General features: G+C 36.4%; 1 protein-coding gene across 1 annotated transcript; it reads left to right on the top strand.

Moving 5' to 3' along the window:
- The first annotated feature begins 336 nt into the window (after positions 1 to 336).
- On the top strand, positions 337 to 6174 carry LOC114185671 (ERBB-3 BINDING PROTEIN 1-like). The gene is made up of 10 exons (XM_028073538.1): positions 337 to 516; positions 675 to 788; positions 870 to 954; positions 1086 to 1235; positions 1327 to 1480; positions 4780 to 4995; positions 5073 to 5209; positions 5311 to 5402; positions 5491 to 5670; positions 5817 to 6174. Exons 2-10 carry the CDS (start codon positions 698 to 700, stop codon positions 5894 to 5896), a joined length of 1185 nt encoding a protein of 394 aa, XP_027929339.1. The 5' UTR covers positions 337 to 516; positions 675 to 697; the 3' UTR covers positions 5897 to 6174.
- The last annotated feature ends 7415 nt before the right edge of the window (positions 6175 to 13589 follow it).

Raw genomic sequence — 13589 nt, 5'->3', positions numbered from 1 at the left:
TGAATAATTATTCAATCAGAAAAGTATTATTAAATATAATTAGATATTCATTGATATTTTTAGATATTGTTTATTGTTGATATATTAAAATATTGTTGGATATAACTAAAGATTATTGTTAGATAATGATAAAAATGAAATATAGACTATAAATATATAAATAAATAAATAAATAAGCAATTAGAATTTTAAAATACATTTGTAAGAAAAAATTAAAATATATCAATAAAATAAATAAGTAGAACAATGTATTTGTTGTTAATTATGTAGAAAAATAAATAAAATAATAAGTAAAGATATAGTGCGTAAAAACCCTACTCCATTGTTTGTATCTTTGCCCTGAAATGAAAGTGAAAAATCCTATTTAAGCCAAAGCAACCTTAGGATGTAACCCTAGTTCCACTAAGCCTCCCACCATTTGTCTCAGCAACAAATTCCCTCTTCTATTTCAATTCCTAAAACCCTTACCTTCTTCACTCATTCTCCAGTACTGCGTCATCTTCAACCCTCCTCACTGTGAGTCACTTCAAACTCAACCAATTTTCCAAACTTTTCATTTGGGTCTCCGTTCTTTCTTCGATTTTGTTCTCTTTCACTACCCAATTGGATTTATCTTTTTGTTTTCTTTATTGTTTCTGCCCGTTTCATTTGGGTGTTCCTGTGGTTACATACAGAGGGGTCTCAGAGTAGTGCCGCCATGTCGGACGAGGAAAGGGAAGAGAAGGAGTTGGATCTTTCTTCTGCAGAAGTGGTCACCAAATACAAGACAGCCGCTGAGATAGTTAACAGTGTGTTTCTCACTCTTTTTAATGTCTTTGAATTATAAATCTTTTTAATGTTTTATTTTTGTGACCCTCTTTGATTTACAGAGGCCTTGAAGCTTGTTATTTCGGAATGTAAACCTAAGACCAAGATTGTGGATATCTGTGAGAAAGGGGATTCATATATTAGAGAGTAAGCATATATTTATTTCTATAAGATGGAGCGTTGCATGATATTTTAACATTTGTACATGTTATCTCTTTTTTTATTTGTTTTTATACTTATAGAATTTTCCTAATAGTTGTTGTTTCTTATCTGTGTAGGCAAACGGGAAATGTGTACAAGAATGTGAAGAGGAAGATTGAGAGAGGAGTTGCTTTTCCTACATGTATATCAGTAAACAATGTAGTCTGCCATTTCTCTCCACTAGCCAGTGATGAGTCAGTGTTGGAAGAAGGTGATATATTGAAAATGTAAGATATTCAGAGCATGAATTTGTGATGTGTGGCGAGAAACTGGTCTCTATTACTTAGAAGTTAATGGTTGTTTCTTTGGTTGGTACAGTGATATGGCTTGTCATATAGATGGTTTCATTGCTGCTGTAGCTCACACCCATGTACTTCAGGAAGGTCCTATCACAGGAAGGGCAGCAGATGTCATTGCTGCAGCAAATACTGCTGCAGAGGTGGCCTTGAGGCTTGTCAGGCCAGGAAAGAAGGTAATCAATTGTAACTTTGTAATGGTTGATTTGGATTTCACTACATGTTGCCTTTCTATAGTGTACCCTTCGTTGATAGTTGTAAATTCAAGTAACATGTAAGCATTAAAATTGGAGAGAAATTTGTTTGGTTCATGTGTATTATTTAAAGGGATTTCATTGCGATGTTATGCGACTTGTTTGATTTTGATCTCTAAATGATGCAAACTGTCATGAGCTATGGATAAATTCCGATGAAGCTTAATTGTCATAGTTACACTGATAGAGGTCATTTATGGTTTTTCTTCTGTAGTCTTGCCCTATTGAGTACATTGCTCATCTATACAATTCATCTCGGTTGTGTGTTGTGCATTCTACATGATGAATTCTTTCTTAAACTTGCATCGGAGACTTGATTAAAATGTTATTCTGATTATTTTATATCTCTGTTTTCATTCCAGTTGTCCATGTTCTCTTAAAACTATCCTCACGTGGTTTGTATTATATTGTAATTTGATCATTTTTTTCTCTGTATGATGAAGAAATCATAGGCTATGGATGAACTCCAATGAAGCCTGTTTATGTCATAGTTACACTGACAGAGAATTGTTGATTTTCTATCCCATTATGTTATTTTACCTGCTTGTTGAATGTTATCGTGCTCTGTCGTCAAATGCTTGTTTGTCTTATAAATTAATATGATCCATAATAATACTGGATTGTGAATTTATGAACTGATCTCTATATGATGAAGAAATCATAGGCTATGGTTTAACTCCAATGATGCCTTTTTTGTCATAGTTACACTGATAGAGAGAATAGTTTGTTCGTTATTATATGCCTGATTGATGGCCACCATTTGCTTTTTGAATGTCTAGTCCACTAGGAAATAGTATGTTCTGTGAAGGCTGTTTCATTTAATGTGTAATATGGCCGTTTCTCAAGGTTTTTTTTGGAATATTTTTGGATTTTGACTATATATATATATATATTAAAGGTTTGTGGGATCCTTTACCTCGTAATCTGATTATTTACTTTTAATAGTACTGTAGTTGTCTCTTGATTTAGATTCATGACTGTGTATATGGATTTTAACATTTGTAGCAGATTAATTATAACAAAGGCAACTTTGCCGAGGTGATTAGTACCATATTGGTTTCCTCTTTTCCCTGTTGCTGAAACTAGAATTGGCTAAATTTTCTTCATCGCTGTACTGATTTATACAGTCAGTACGCTTGTCTAGTGTAGCCAACATAATGTGTACTAAATCCATTACTTATTAATTGTTCTTTACCTGTATATGCATTCCATATACTTATCATGTTACTGATATTTGCCTCTATTTTTGGACTTGACAATCTTTGCTTGCATTCTGATATTTGTATCAATCTTTGGTTCCATATTGGTTTCTTTTCCCTGTTGCTGATACTAGAATTGGCTGAAAATTGTTTTATGGTTGTGCTGATCTATACCGTCAGTGCACTTGGCTGTTATATATAGCCAACATACATTACTTATCTTTTACCTTTCTGATAATCCCTTAATATATTTTCTAATGATGTTACTGTATTTTGCCTCGCTTTTTAGCCTTGCCAATCCCTGCTTTGATTATGATATTTGTACCAAATGTGTATGTATATGTGTGTATAATTAAGGCAACTTTGCTGAGGTGATCGGTACCATATTAGTTTCCTCTTTTCCCTGTTGCCAAGACTAGAATTGGCTGAAAATAGTTTTGTAGTTGTGCTGATTTATATAGTCAGCGCACTTGTCTGTTATAGCCAACATACATTACTATCCTTTACCTGTCTGATGATGTTATTGTAATTTGCCATGCTTTTTAGCCTTGCCAGTCTATGCTTTGATTCTTATGTTTGCATCAAATGTGTATAATTAAGGCAACTTTGCCAGGTGATCAGTACCATATTGGTTTCCTCTTTTCCCTGTTGCCAAGACTAGAATTGGCTGAAAATAGTTTTGTAGTTGTGCTGATTTATATAGTCAGCGCACTTGTCTATTATAGCCAACATACATCACTATCCTTTACCTGTCTGATGATGTTATTGTAGTTTGCCCTGCTTTTTAGCCTTGCCAGTCTATGCTTTGATTCTTATGTTTGTATCAAATGTGTATAATTAAGGCAACTTTGCCAGGTGATCAGTACCATATTGGTTTCCTCTTTTCCCTGTTGCCAAGACTAGAATTGGCTGAAAATAGTTTTATAGTTGTGCTGATTTATATAGTCAGCGCACTTGTCTATTATAGCCAACATACATCACTTATCCTTTACCTGTCTGATGATGTTATTGTAGTTTGCCCTGCTTTTTCGCCTTGCCAGTCTATGCTTTGATTCTTATGCTTGTATCAAATGTTTTTAATTAAGGCAACTTTGCCAGGTGATCAGTACCATATTGGTTTCCTCTTTTCCCTGTTGCCGATACTAGAATTGGCTTAAATTTTTTTATGGTTGTGCTGATTTATGTAGTCCGTGCACTTGTCTATTATAGTCAACATCTCTTATCCTTTACCTATCTGATAATCCCTTAATATACTTTCTGATGATGTTATTGTAGTTTGCCTCGCTTTTCAGCCTTCCCATTCTATACTTTGATTGTGATATTTGTATCAAATGTGTATAACTAAGGCAACTTTGCCGAGGTGATCAGTACCACATTGGTTTCCTCTTTTCCCTGTTTCCAACATTAGAATTGGCTGAAATTAGTTTTATCGTTGTGCTGATTTATATAGTCAGTGCACTTTGTAGCCAACATAATTCTGTTAAAACCATTCGTATCCTTTACCTGTGTTTTTCGGTGTAATGTTGCTATTATTTGCCTCTCGTTAGTCATTTCTGTGTATATTTGTTGCAAATGTTGAAAGCTACACTAAAGGCAACATTGCCGAGGTGTTCAGTACCATATCGGCTTCCTCTTTTCCCTGTTGCTGTTATTATAGTTGACTGAAAATGTTTTCGCACTTGTGCTCATTTAATTAGTCAGTTCACTTGTCTATCTCTTTTGTAACCATTACTTATTACTTGTAGTACAGAACTAGAAAAGTGCGCAACAGTACCATTTTTAAACTATTAGTATAGTTGAATTATTTAATTATTTTGTGTGGGACTGAATGCATACCATTTATAAAACCTTTAGACTAAGGAAAACTTTACTATAATGATATTGATTTCCTCTTCTCCCTGTTACCTAGTTTAAAATAAGCTTGGAATACTGATCTTCTATTATTGTCAGCGTGCTTGGCTGTTTTAACTTGCATAGTATTGATATCAATGTGAATACATCAATGACCTTCATTTTTTACAGAACAAGGATGTTACTGAAGCAATTCAAAAGGTTGCTGCTGCCTATGACTGTAAAATTGTTGAAGGTGTTCTTAGTCACCAAATGAAGCAGTTTGTTATTGATGGGAATAAAGTTGTGCTTAGTTTGTCAAATCCGGACACGAGGGTTGAAGAAGCAGAGTTTGAGGAGAATGAAGTTTATGCTATAGATATAGTAACAAGCACAGGCGATGGCAAGGTAGCATAATTATATCAACATATTACCAAGTAAGATAAGTCAAATGCCTGATAAAGTAATTTTTTTTTCTCTTGCAGCCTAAGTTGTTGGATGAGAAGCAGACAACTATTTACAAGAGGGCTGTTGACAAGAGTTATCATCTGAAGATGAAAGCCTCTAGGTTTATTTTTAGTGAGATAAGTCAAAAATATCCAATCATGCCATTCTCTGCTAGGTAAACGGGCTACTTTCAATGTTTAATACTTTCAATGTTTAATACTGTTTTTGTTTTTGTTCTTATTCCTTTTTCTTAAAAGTTCATTTGTTTTTTAATAGAGCTTTGGAAGAGAAAAGAGCTCGGCTGGGTTTAGTTGAATGTGTCAACCATGAGCTCTTGCAGCCATATCCTGTTCTGCACGAAAAACCTGGTAAAATTCCTTTGGCTAGTACCATAACTAAATAACCAAGTTGTCATTTATTTAAGCCTTGCCATGCATTATTTTGTTTGTTTTTCAGGTGATTATGTTGCACACATCAAATTCACAGTCTTGTTAATGCCAAATGGGTCTGATCGAGTCACATCTCATCCACTCCAAGAACTGCAGCCTACAAAATCAATTGATGATCCTGATATCAAGGCCTGGCTAGCCTTGGGCACAAAAACAAAGAAGAAAGGTGGTGGAAAGAAGAAAAAAGGTATGCTGCTGTTCTATTATACCTATCTATGGTTTTGTTTTGCCTCCTGCTTTTATGTTATTGAACAGAACATTTACCTATATAAGGATTCAATTTTCCTTGTTTTGAATGGCTCAACAATTGAAAGTGCTTGGTTGTTTGCACAGGTAAGAAAGGGGACAAGGTAGATGAGTCAGTTGAAGCTGAGCCTATGGACTCAACAGACGGTGCTACTCCTCAAGGTTGAGTTAACCCAGTTCTCTCCAGAAAAAATGAAAGAAGATTTTCATTTCATTTTCAAGCCTCCTTTTTCAATTTTGGTACATTGTTCACCAAATTGTATTTTTCTTGGATATGAATTTTAGTATAGTATTCTGACATTAATTCTAACTGTAATTTTACATATGAACATTTTAGTTATAGGTGTGGGACTTTTTCTGAACCGGTTTGAAATGAATATGTTTCGAGCTGATTTCTAAAATCAGTCCAGTTTTGAATCTTAGTGAGATTGTTTGTATTCCGGTATTCCAAAGTCGCAGCTTTTTATAGTAAGGAACCATTCTCCTCCATTAAACCACGTAACGAAATAGAGAAATTATCTTCCACCTTGTATAAACTTTGTTATGTGTTTTTTTTAAAACCTTCCCTGTTATTCCCAAAGCTTTTGTTTTTAAATTAATTGTAATCTAAAAGTACTTTCAAGATTGTAGTTTATTCAGTTGTTTTGAATGATTTTCAAGAATATGAATTTTAGATGCTTTTGAATATGTATGGGAGTGAATTTGGCGGGTCCTGAAGAATTAATTTGACCGACTTACCCCTACATTTTTGGTCTCAAAATTAGGTATGATATTAGTAACTTTCAATAATTTGTATTAGATGTTAAAGGTTATGTTGAAGTGAACTACAATTAATGTGAAGTAGTTTTTGGAGTCTTTGAGAAACTAAACCAAGTGTTTCTGCAGAGAACAAATAAGATATTTTGGGATACAAATAATGTCTTATTTCAATCCTTAACTTCTCCTCTCGAGTTGGCTCCTTTCTGACTTGTACATGTTGTCTACTATAGTAGGTAGCTCGAACTATTGGGAGGTTACTTGCGGAGAGGGTTCTGACGATCAAGTCAACAAAAGAATCTTTAGAAGTCAAATCTTAAATTAGGGAATTAATGAAAGCATACCCTTTAATTGTTGGGGTCCATGCTCTGGGCTCTTCAAGGTGGTGGTGAAGTAGCCTGGATGTTCATACTTCTATAGTGATGATGGCAGTACCAAATTCCCTTTTAGCTGAATCGACAACCCTTGGCGGTATAAGGATGTGGAAAGGGAGAAGTTGTCGTTGACGGATAGGGAGGTGGTGGAGACCCTGATGAAGTTTAACGATAAGATGCCCACTAAGGGCTTTGTTAGGGTTATAATTTCGTACATCCAATTGTTGATATAAAAAGTATCTTTTTGTGTTTTAAGCGCTATGTCGCGTTTGAGTTAACTAATCGACATTTTTGCTACTATTGTAGGTCATATGGCACAAGTTGGTAAGAAGATTTTGAATCTGTTTCAAGCTCTTCTCAAAGAGAAGGCGTCGAAGGCAAAGGATGTTGGGAATATTGAAGTTTCCAATTTGCAAGATAAATTGGTTGAGGTACACGTTCATGGGGGGTCAAAGAGGAAGGCGGAAGTACCCACTAAGCAAGGTGGGGAGAAAGATGTGAAGATGGTGAGAGTTGCCTTGTTGGGGTCGGGATCCTCATCTGGTGCGAACAAGCCTGAGTTTGGGTTGATAGAATTGCCAAAAACGATCGTCCGACGTGATATTGTCGGAGTCGTTGGTTAACTCGATTGACAACATGGAACCGAATGTCATGGTGAAGGCAATGCTCGAGTTTAGCAGCAAGGCTTTGATATTAGGGCGCAGGGTTGAGAGCTTGTATCAAAGGGAGCTAAAGGAGGGTAGTCGGTCCATGGTTGAGGAGCTAAAAGAGGAGCTGACGGGTCAAGCTAATAAACATGCTGAAGAGAAAACCGCTTGGAAAAAAGAGAGGGAAGAGCGGTTGGAAGAGAAGAAGAGGTTGAGGACCTGGAAGGTGAGATGCTTGGAATCTGAGAAAAAGCTAAATGCGAAAATCACGGATCTAAAGACCGACTATGACGAATTGAAAGAAAAACATGATGACATGGAGAGCAAACTTGATGACCTGAAAGGTCACATAATCCAGGAGCATATTAATGGCTTCCAAAAGGGGTTAAGGTAAGTTGCATTCTTCCACAATGATATAGATGTTTCGGACGCCAAGTTCGATGTAAATAAGGACATGGTTGGAGGGCAACTTGTGAACGAAGCAGATTCCAGCCCAGAGGAAGAGGCGGAGAAGGACATTGTGGCGGATGACATTGTGGCGGACACCACAACAATGGCAGATGCGGGAGAAAATGTGGAGAACATATAGACTTGAGCTTTATTGTTTTAACATTTGATTTTCATTTCTTCAGCTTAAGTCTGTAATAACTCGTACAATGTTTTTATTTTATGTTAATTGTGATGGATGATTGTTCACTTACTTGCTTAGACAGATGCATACTTTGTGTGTTATCGCTAGATTACTGTTATAGGCACGCGTTATTGGTTAAACATGTCGTTTGGATTATTGTCATATTTGCACGATGTTAATATGACAGGTCATATACTTTATTAATGAGGTTTGTATCTTCTAAAAATAACCAAAAATTTGGAAGACATAATATTTTGAGTATGCAGCGTCCGTCTATTGGTGGGGTAGTTTTTTTTTGTCTTAGCGATGATCAGTGGAAATGGATGGATGTAAACTGAACAATTAATATTCGACCCAGGCTGCTTACTTGTGGTAAGTGGTGGAGAAGTTGTAGTTTCTGGTAAGTAGTCTAGTAGAGGATGTCAACAGAACTACCTTGGTCCATGAGCACCTTCTTCGCGAAGTTCTCAAGCTCGATGGTGATGACCATGGGGTCATCTTATTGTTGGTCGATGACATGGAAATCAGCGTCTGTGGTGGGAGTAAATAATGTGGTTGATGGACTAGATGTTACAAAGGTGTTTCTTCCTAGTTGACGAGGTGGAGTCGCCGCCAGCAAAGCCTCTTGAGATGGTATTAATTGTGCCACACAAGGGGGTCAACTTGGTTGACGTCAGTGCGAACTGGATGTTGATGTGGACGAGTATTGGTGTGTGGTCGATTATTGTGACGAGTTTTAAGTTGGGGGTGGTGGTTGTTGGATTGTCGGGGATGTGAAGGTCCATCTTTTCGGACAAAGCGGGCGAAAGTGGTTGGTGTGATTCAATTCTTCTATTTTGTCTTGAAGCGCCTTGGATTCATCGGTGGTATGACCATTATTTCTGTGGTATTTGCAGTACTTGGTCATGTCGATATTGGGGGGTTCAAGGTTTTGCGTGATGGTGGAATGAGGTCGGCCTAGAACGCTTCATTGAGGAGGCGTGATCTGGGGACGCTTAGTGGAGCTTATCTGGTGAATCGTGGTTGCCTAGGTTCTCTGGGCCTCGATTCAGATCGTGGAGGCAGTTTGTTTGGGCCGGTGGACAAGGGTGTATAGTCGGTCCAAAACTTGGTGTGTAGAGTCTGCATCTTCTCCATGCGGATGCAATCTGTCGTGCGCAGTTTGAGGTCATGCATGGAAGCTGGAGAGTGGAGGTAGATTTTGTTAGCAAATGGACCAAGTTTGAGGGTTAGAGCCATGTACTGCAAGATCATTTTCTTGAGTGAGGTTGGGCATGCGTAGGGTGGCCCTACTGAAATAGTCAATGAAAGCACGTAGCTTCTCGTTTCTTTCCTGTTTGAGGCTAAAGAGGGATAGGGGTGTGGCCTAATGTGGGCGACTAAAGGAAAAATGTGTGGTAAACAGGCGGGATAGAGTGTCAAAACAGTCAATTGAGTATGGGGGAGGGTGGTGAGACATTCAAGGGCAGGAGTGCCTTTGAGGGTGGTGGGGAAGGCTTTGCAGAAGACAACGTCGTTTGGTGTGTAGAGGGAAACATGGGTGATGTACACCTTGAGATGCTCGTCGGGGTCGGTTTCTCCTGTGTAGCAGTCCAGTGTGAAGGGTTCCTACTGGCTAGGGAGACGTGTGGTTGTGATGGTGTCAATGAAAGGGTGACGACGCTTGGGTGGGTGTGGTGGTTATGGGTGGTGTGGGATGGGATGTTGGACGATGGTAGGGAACGTGGTGGTGTAGTGGTGAAGGGGGGGGGGATATGAGTGGTGGGAAGGGTGGTAGCATTGTGGTTGGATGTTGGTGGTGCGAGGATGGTTGTGTGGAGGGTGGAAATGATGGGTGTTTGTTGAGTGGTGGTGAAGGTGTGCGGGGTGGGATTGTATTCACTTTCTTCCTCGTTGGGCTGGTAGGCGGGGGACCTAGGGTCCTCTGACGACTCCTTACCCTTCCCCTTCTGGATAGGATTAACTTCAATCTTCCTCCTTAGTCTTGAGTTTTCTTGCCTAAGCGCTTCCATTTCTTCAGCATTGCGCTTTTTCAGGTCGGCAAGTTCCTGTTGCATTTTGGATTGGCCTTCAAGGATGGCAGCCAAATCTAGGGTGGTGCTTGTAGGCATAGTAGGGGCTGCTTTAGTGTGCTTCGTGATTCCGGCTCTGCTGCGGGTGGAGACCATTCTCGACAGTGTGCGGATTACTTGGTGAGGTATTACTTCGGTCCCCACGATGGACGCCAATTGTTCTTGCGGAGAACAAATAAGATATTAGGGGACACAAATAATGTCTTACCTCAATCCTTAACCTCTCGAGCTGGCTCCTTCTTGACTTGTACGTGTCGTCTCCCAACGTAGGCGGCCCGAACTATCGGGAGGTTACCTGCGGAGAGGACTCCGACGATCAAGTCAGCAAAAGGCTCTTCAGAAGTCAAATATCAAATTAGGGAATTAATGAAAGCGTACCCCTTAATTACTAGGGCCCACGTATACTTATAGAATCATTAATTATGTTTGTCATCCTTATGGGCTGGGCTCTCCTAACTATGTTGGGCCAACGTTTAGGGCCTAGATGGGCCTATATGGGCCTGAGCCAAGCCCAAGTCCTTTGTTAGGGTTGTCGTTAACAGGGGTTTTGTTTGTGATATTCTAAGTTTGGAGTTAGCAACTTGTTGCTACGTATTTATCCTTTACAGATGATGGCGCGGGCCGCTATGTGATCCTGCTTCACTGGTTGCTCATGTATTAATTTTATTTGTGGGGCTATACCTAGGCGGCCTTGGCTGTGTAGTTACCTTGGTCCGCCTAGGTATAATACACTAAGCATTATATTTATATTTGACATAAGAGAAGAAAGTAGATTAAAGAGGAGAACAAGGTTATGTATGTGGGTTTGGATCACATATGCTAGTTTTAGTATGGATCAATTGAAATTGAAGAGCAATGCAGAATTTGTAATAATTTATATAAATTATTTATATCTGAAAAATATTATTTTTAATATTCATCGTGCTAAAGTGTTCGTCATCCTTAGATTTATTTATTTATTTTGAATATTATGTTAACAACGTCGTTGATACTTTTATTTAAATTTTTGTAATATTTTTATAATTTATGAAATTAAATAATGTATTAAAAGATAATTTCCATGATTTTGTAATTTAGAAAAGGAATAATCTATAAAAGTTGATGAAAATAAAGAAAATTCGTATTAAATATGCCATTTTACAAGGTTTGTCAATTGTTTGCGCTTATTATGTAATGAAGTGATGGATATTTCAGTGAGGGTTTGATATTGTTGCAATTATGTAATGAACTTATTATGTTTGCGCTTATTTACGTGATTTTCTATTTTATCCCACTTTTACAGGACAATTCAATTTCGAATGTTAAATCATGCAGATCGTATTTGAATGGTAAGATCCTCCATTAAGTGTGCCTCTTGAAAAGTATTTGTTTGAAATTATATTATAAAGTGACAATTTTGAATACAAGAAATGAAGAAAGAAGAATTGTTATTTTCAGAATAGCCATTTCCTTGCAGCCCGTGTGATTATTATGTTAAAAGATTAAAATATCCTTTATTCTGTGTGATTATTATGTTAAAGATTAAAATATCCTTTATTTTTAGAATAAGACTTCAAATTTAATTTAACATTACACAATCAACTTATAAAATTATAAAGAATTGGATTTCTAATATACATACTAAGACCATAAACGGGTAACCACACCCTCCACGCAACGCCTCAGCACTATGGGAGAAATAGATGGATTATGAGTTGAATGTTCTCTCACAGCATTATTACGTTATTATTACTATTATGTAATTATGTTTTTAATGACTTATTTGCAGTTTGTTGTTTAAGTCCTCTAGAATAAATCAGAAACTTTCTAAATCTTTTGAAGAACTCATAAACTAACAAAAAATTTTCTTAAAGAGTAAAATAACCCAGGATTTAATAAAAGAAATAAAGGAGAAAAAACGAGAATGAGAGAAGATGTGTGAGAGAGATGAGAAGGAGAGAAGAGATATGTGTTGTGTTTTTAGGAGGAAAGTATGTGCTCCTATTTATAGACATACATTGAAACCCACAATTCCTTGACTTGTGAAGAAGGAACACAACATTCGAAACTAATTCTCGTGATCCTTGCGGTTGAAGCTAGGTAACAATCTGTATTGTTAACTGCAGGTCAGGTCTTGCGGTTGAAGCTCTCTCATCTATGCAATGCAACATATCTGCACCATTAGGAGGAGAAGATAAAATTTTCGGTGTATGAATTGTGAAAAAGTGTAGTTGTTGAGAAGTTTGAATGTCCTCCTTGATTCGTGACAACCTATTTGGAGGTGAAGCGATTATGCCACACCCTTTAATATTGGTTTTATTTTACAATACTCTGCTTCTCCAACATCAAGTTAGGCTAACTCGACTTGACCTTTGATTGAAACCGACTTGACACAATTTTCAATTGAGACCAACTTGACTTAACATTCAAACTGAACATACTTCGCTTGACTTTCAATCCAAACCAACTCTACTTAACCTTGAACCTAAGATAATTTTTGGCTTGATCTTATCATCGACAACTTAACTTGACTTAGACACACATTTATTTTAGATTTTCAAAATCCAAATCATGAAGCATGTCTAAATCTGATCCAAATCCAATTAAGTAAATTAGATTTAAAATAAAAAATGTGAATTTAAATTTTAAAAAAGATCCATTTAAATAAACTTAAAGTAATATGGATTTAAATTATTATAAATTAGATTTCATATGCTGCATATTAACACGAACTCTTATTTATGTGACAATATGTTTATCAGAAGTTGCTAAACTTTAGTATCTCTTTAATGGATCATGAGACTATGTTGTCGAAATGTAATAGTTTTAGATTGAATGTCTGGCTTGTGTAGCGGTGTATGAAGTGATCATTATTAAAAAAACTTTAAGGACATTTTTTCACACAATTTTTAGTTAAAATATAAGTCCGTTATATTTAAAAAGGATAATAATATTTTGATCCATTTTTAATCTACTATTTCAATCATTTTTCAATTATTTATTTTGATTCTTTTAGTGATCTGATGTGTTAATTTAAAGATGATTGGAATGGTAGGATAAAAATAGATAAAAAAAGTTAGTCAAAATCATTATCCTTAAAACAATGTATGTGGAGCTTTACATTTGAATGAATGAATTCCTAGCACTCTACTTTATTTATAAATTATCCTTAAATTGAACTCATTTTATCTTTTAAAAAAATCATTTTGCTTTTATACTTATTATGTTTTTATATCGTATGGTGATATGTTAACATTCATTAAATTCAAAATACTATTAGTTTAACTAAATTTACTTTATTTTTCAACTTAATACATTTTTAAAGTTAATTGCAAGGTGGATGTATTCTTTTTTTCTTTTTTCAAAATATTAATTTTGTTTTTAACCAAACAATATGGGAG

The sequence above is a fragment of the Vigna unguiculata genome, chromosome 5, assembly GCF_004118075.2.
Source record: "Vigna unguiculata cultivar IT97K-499-35 chromosome 5, ASM411807v1, whole genome shotgun sequence".
Taxonomy (NCBI): Eukaryota; Viridiplantae; Streptophyta; class Magnoliopsida; order Fabales; family Fabaceae; genus Vigna; species Vigna unguiculata.
Note: the sequence above shows the minus strand (reverse complement) of the source record. Positions and strands in the feature narration are given on the sequence as shown.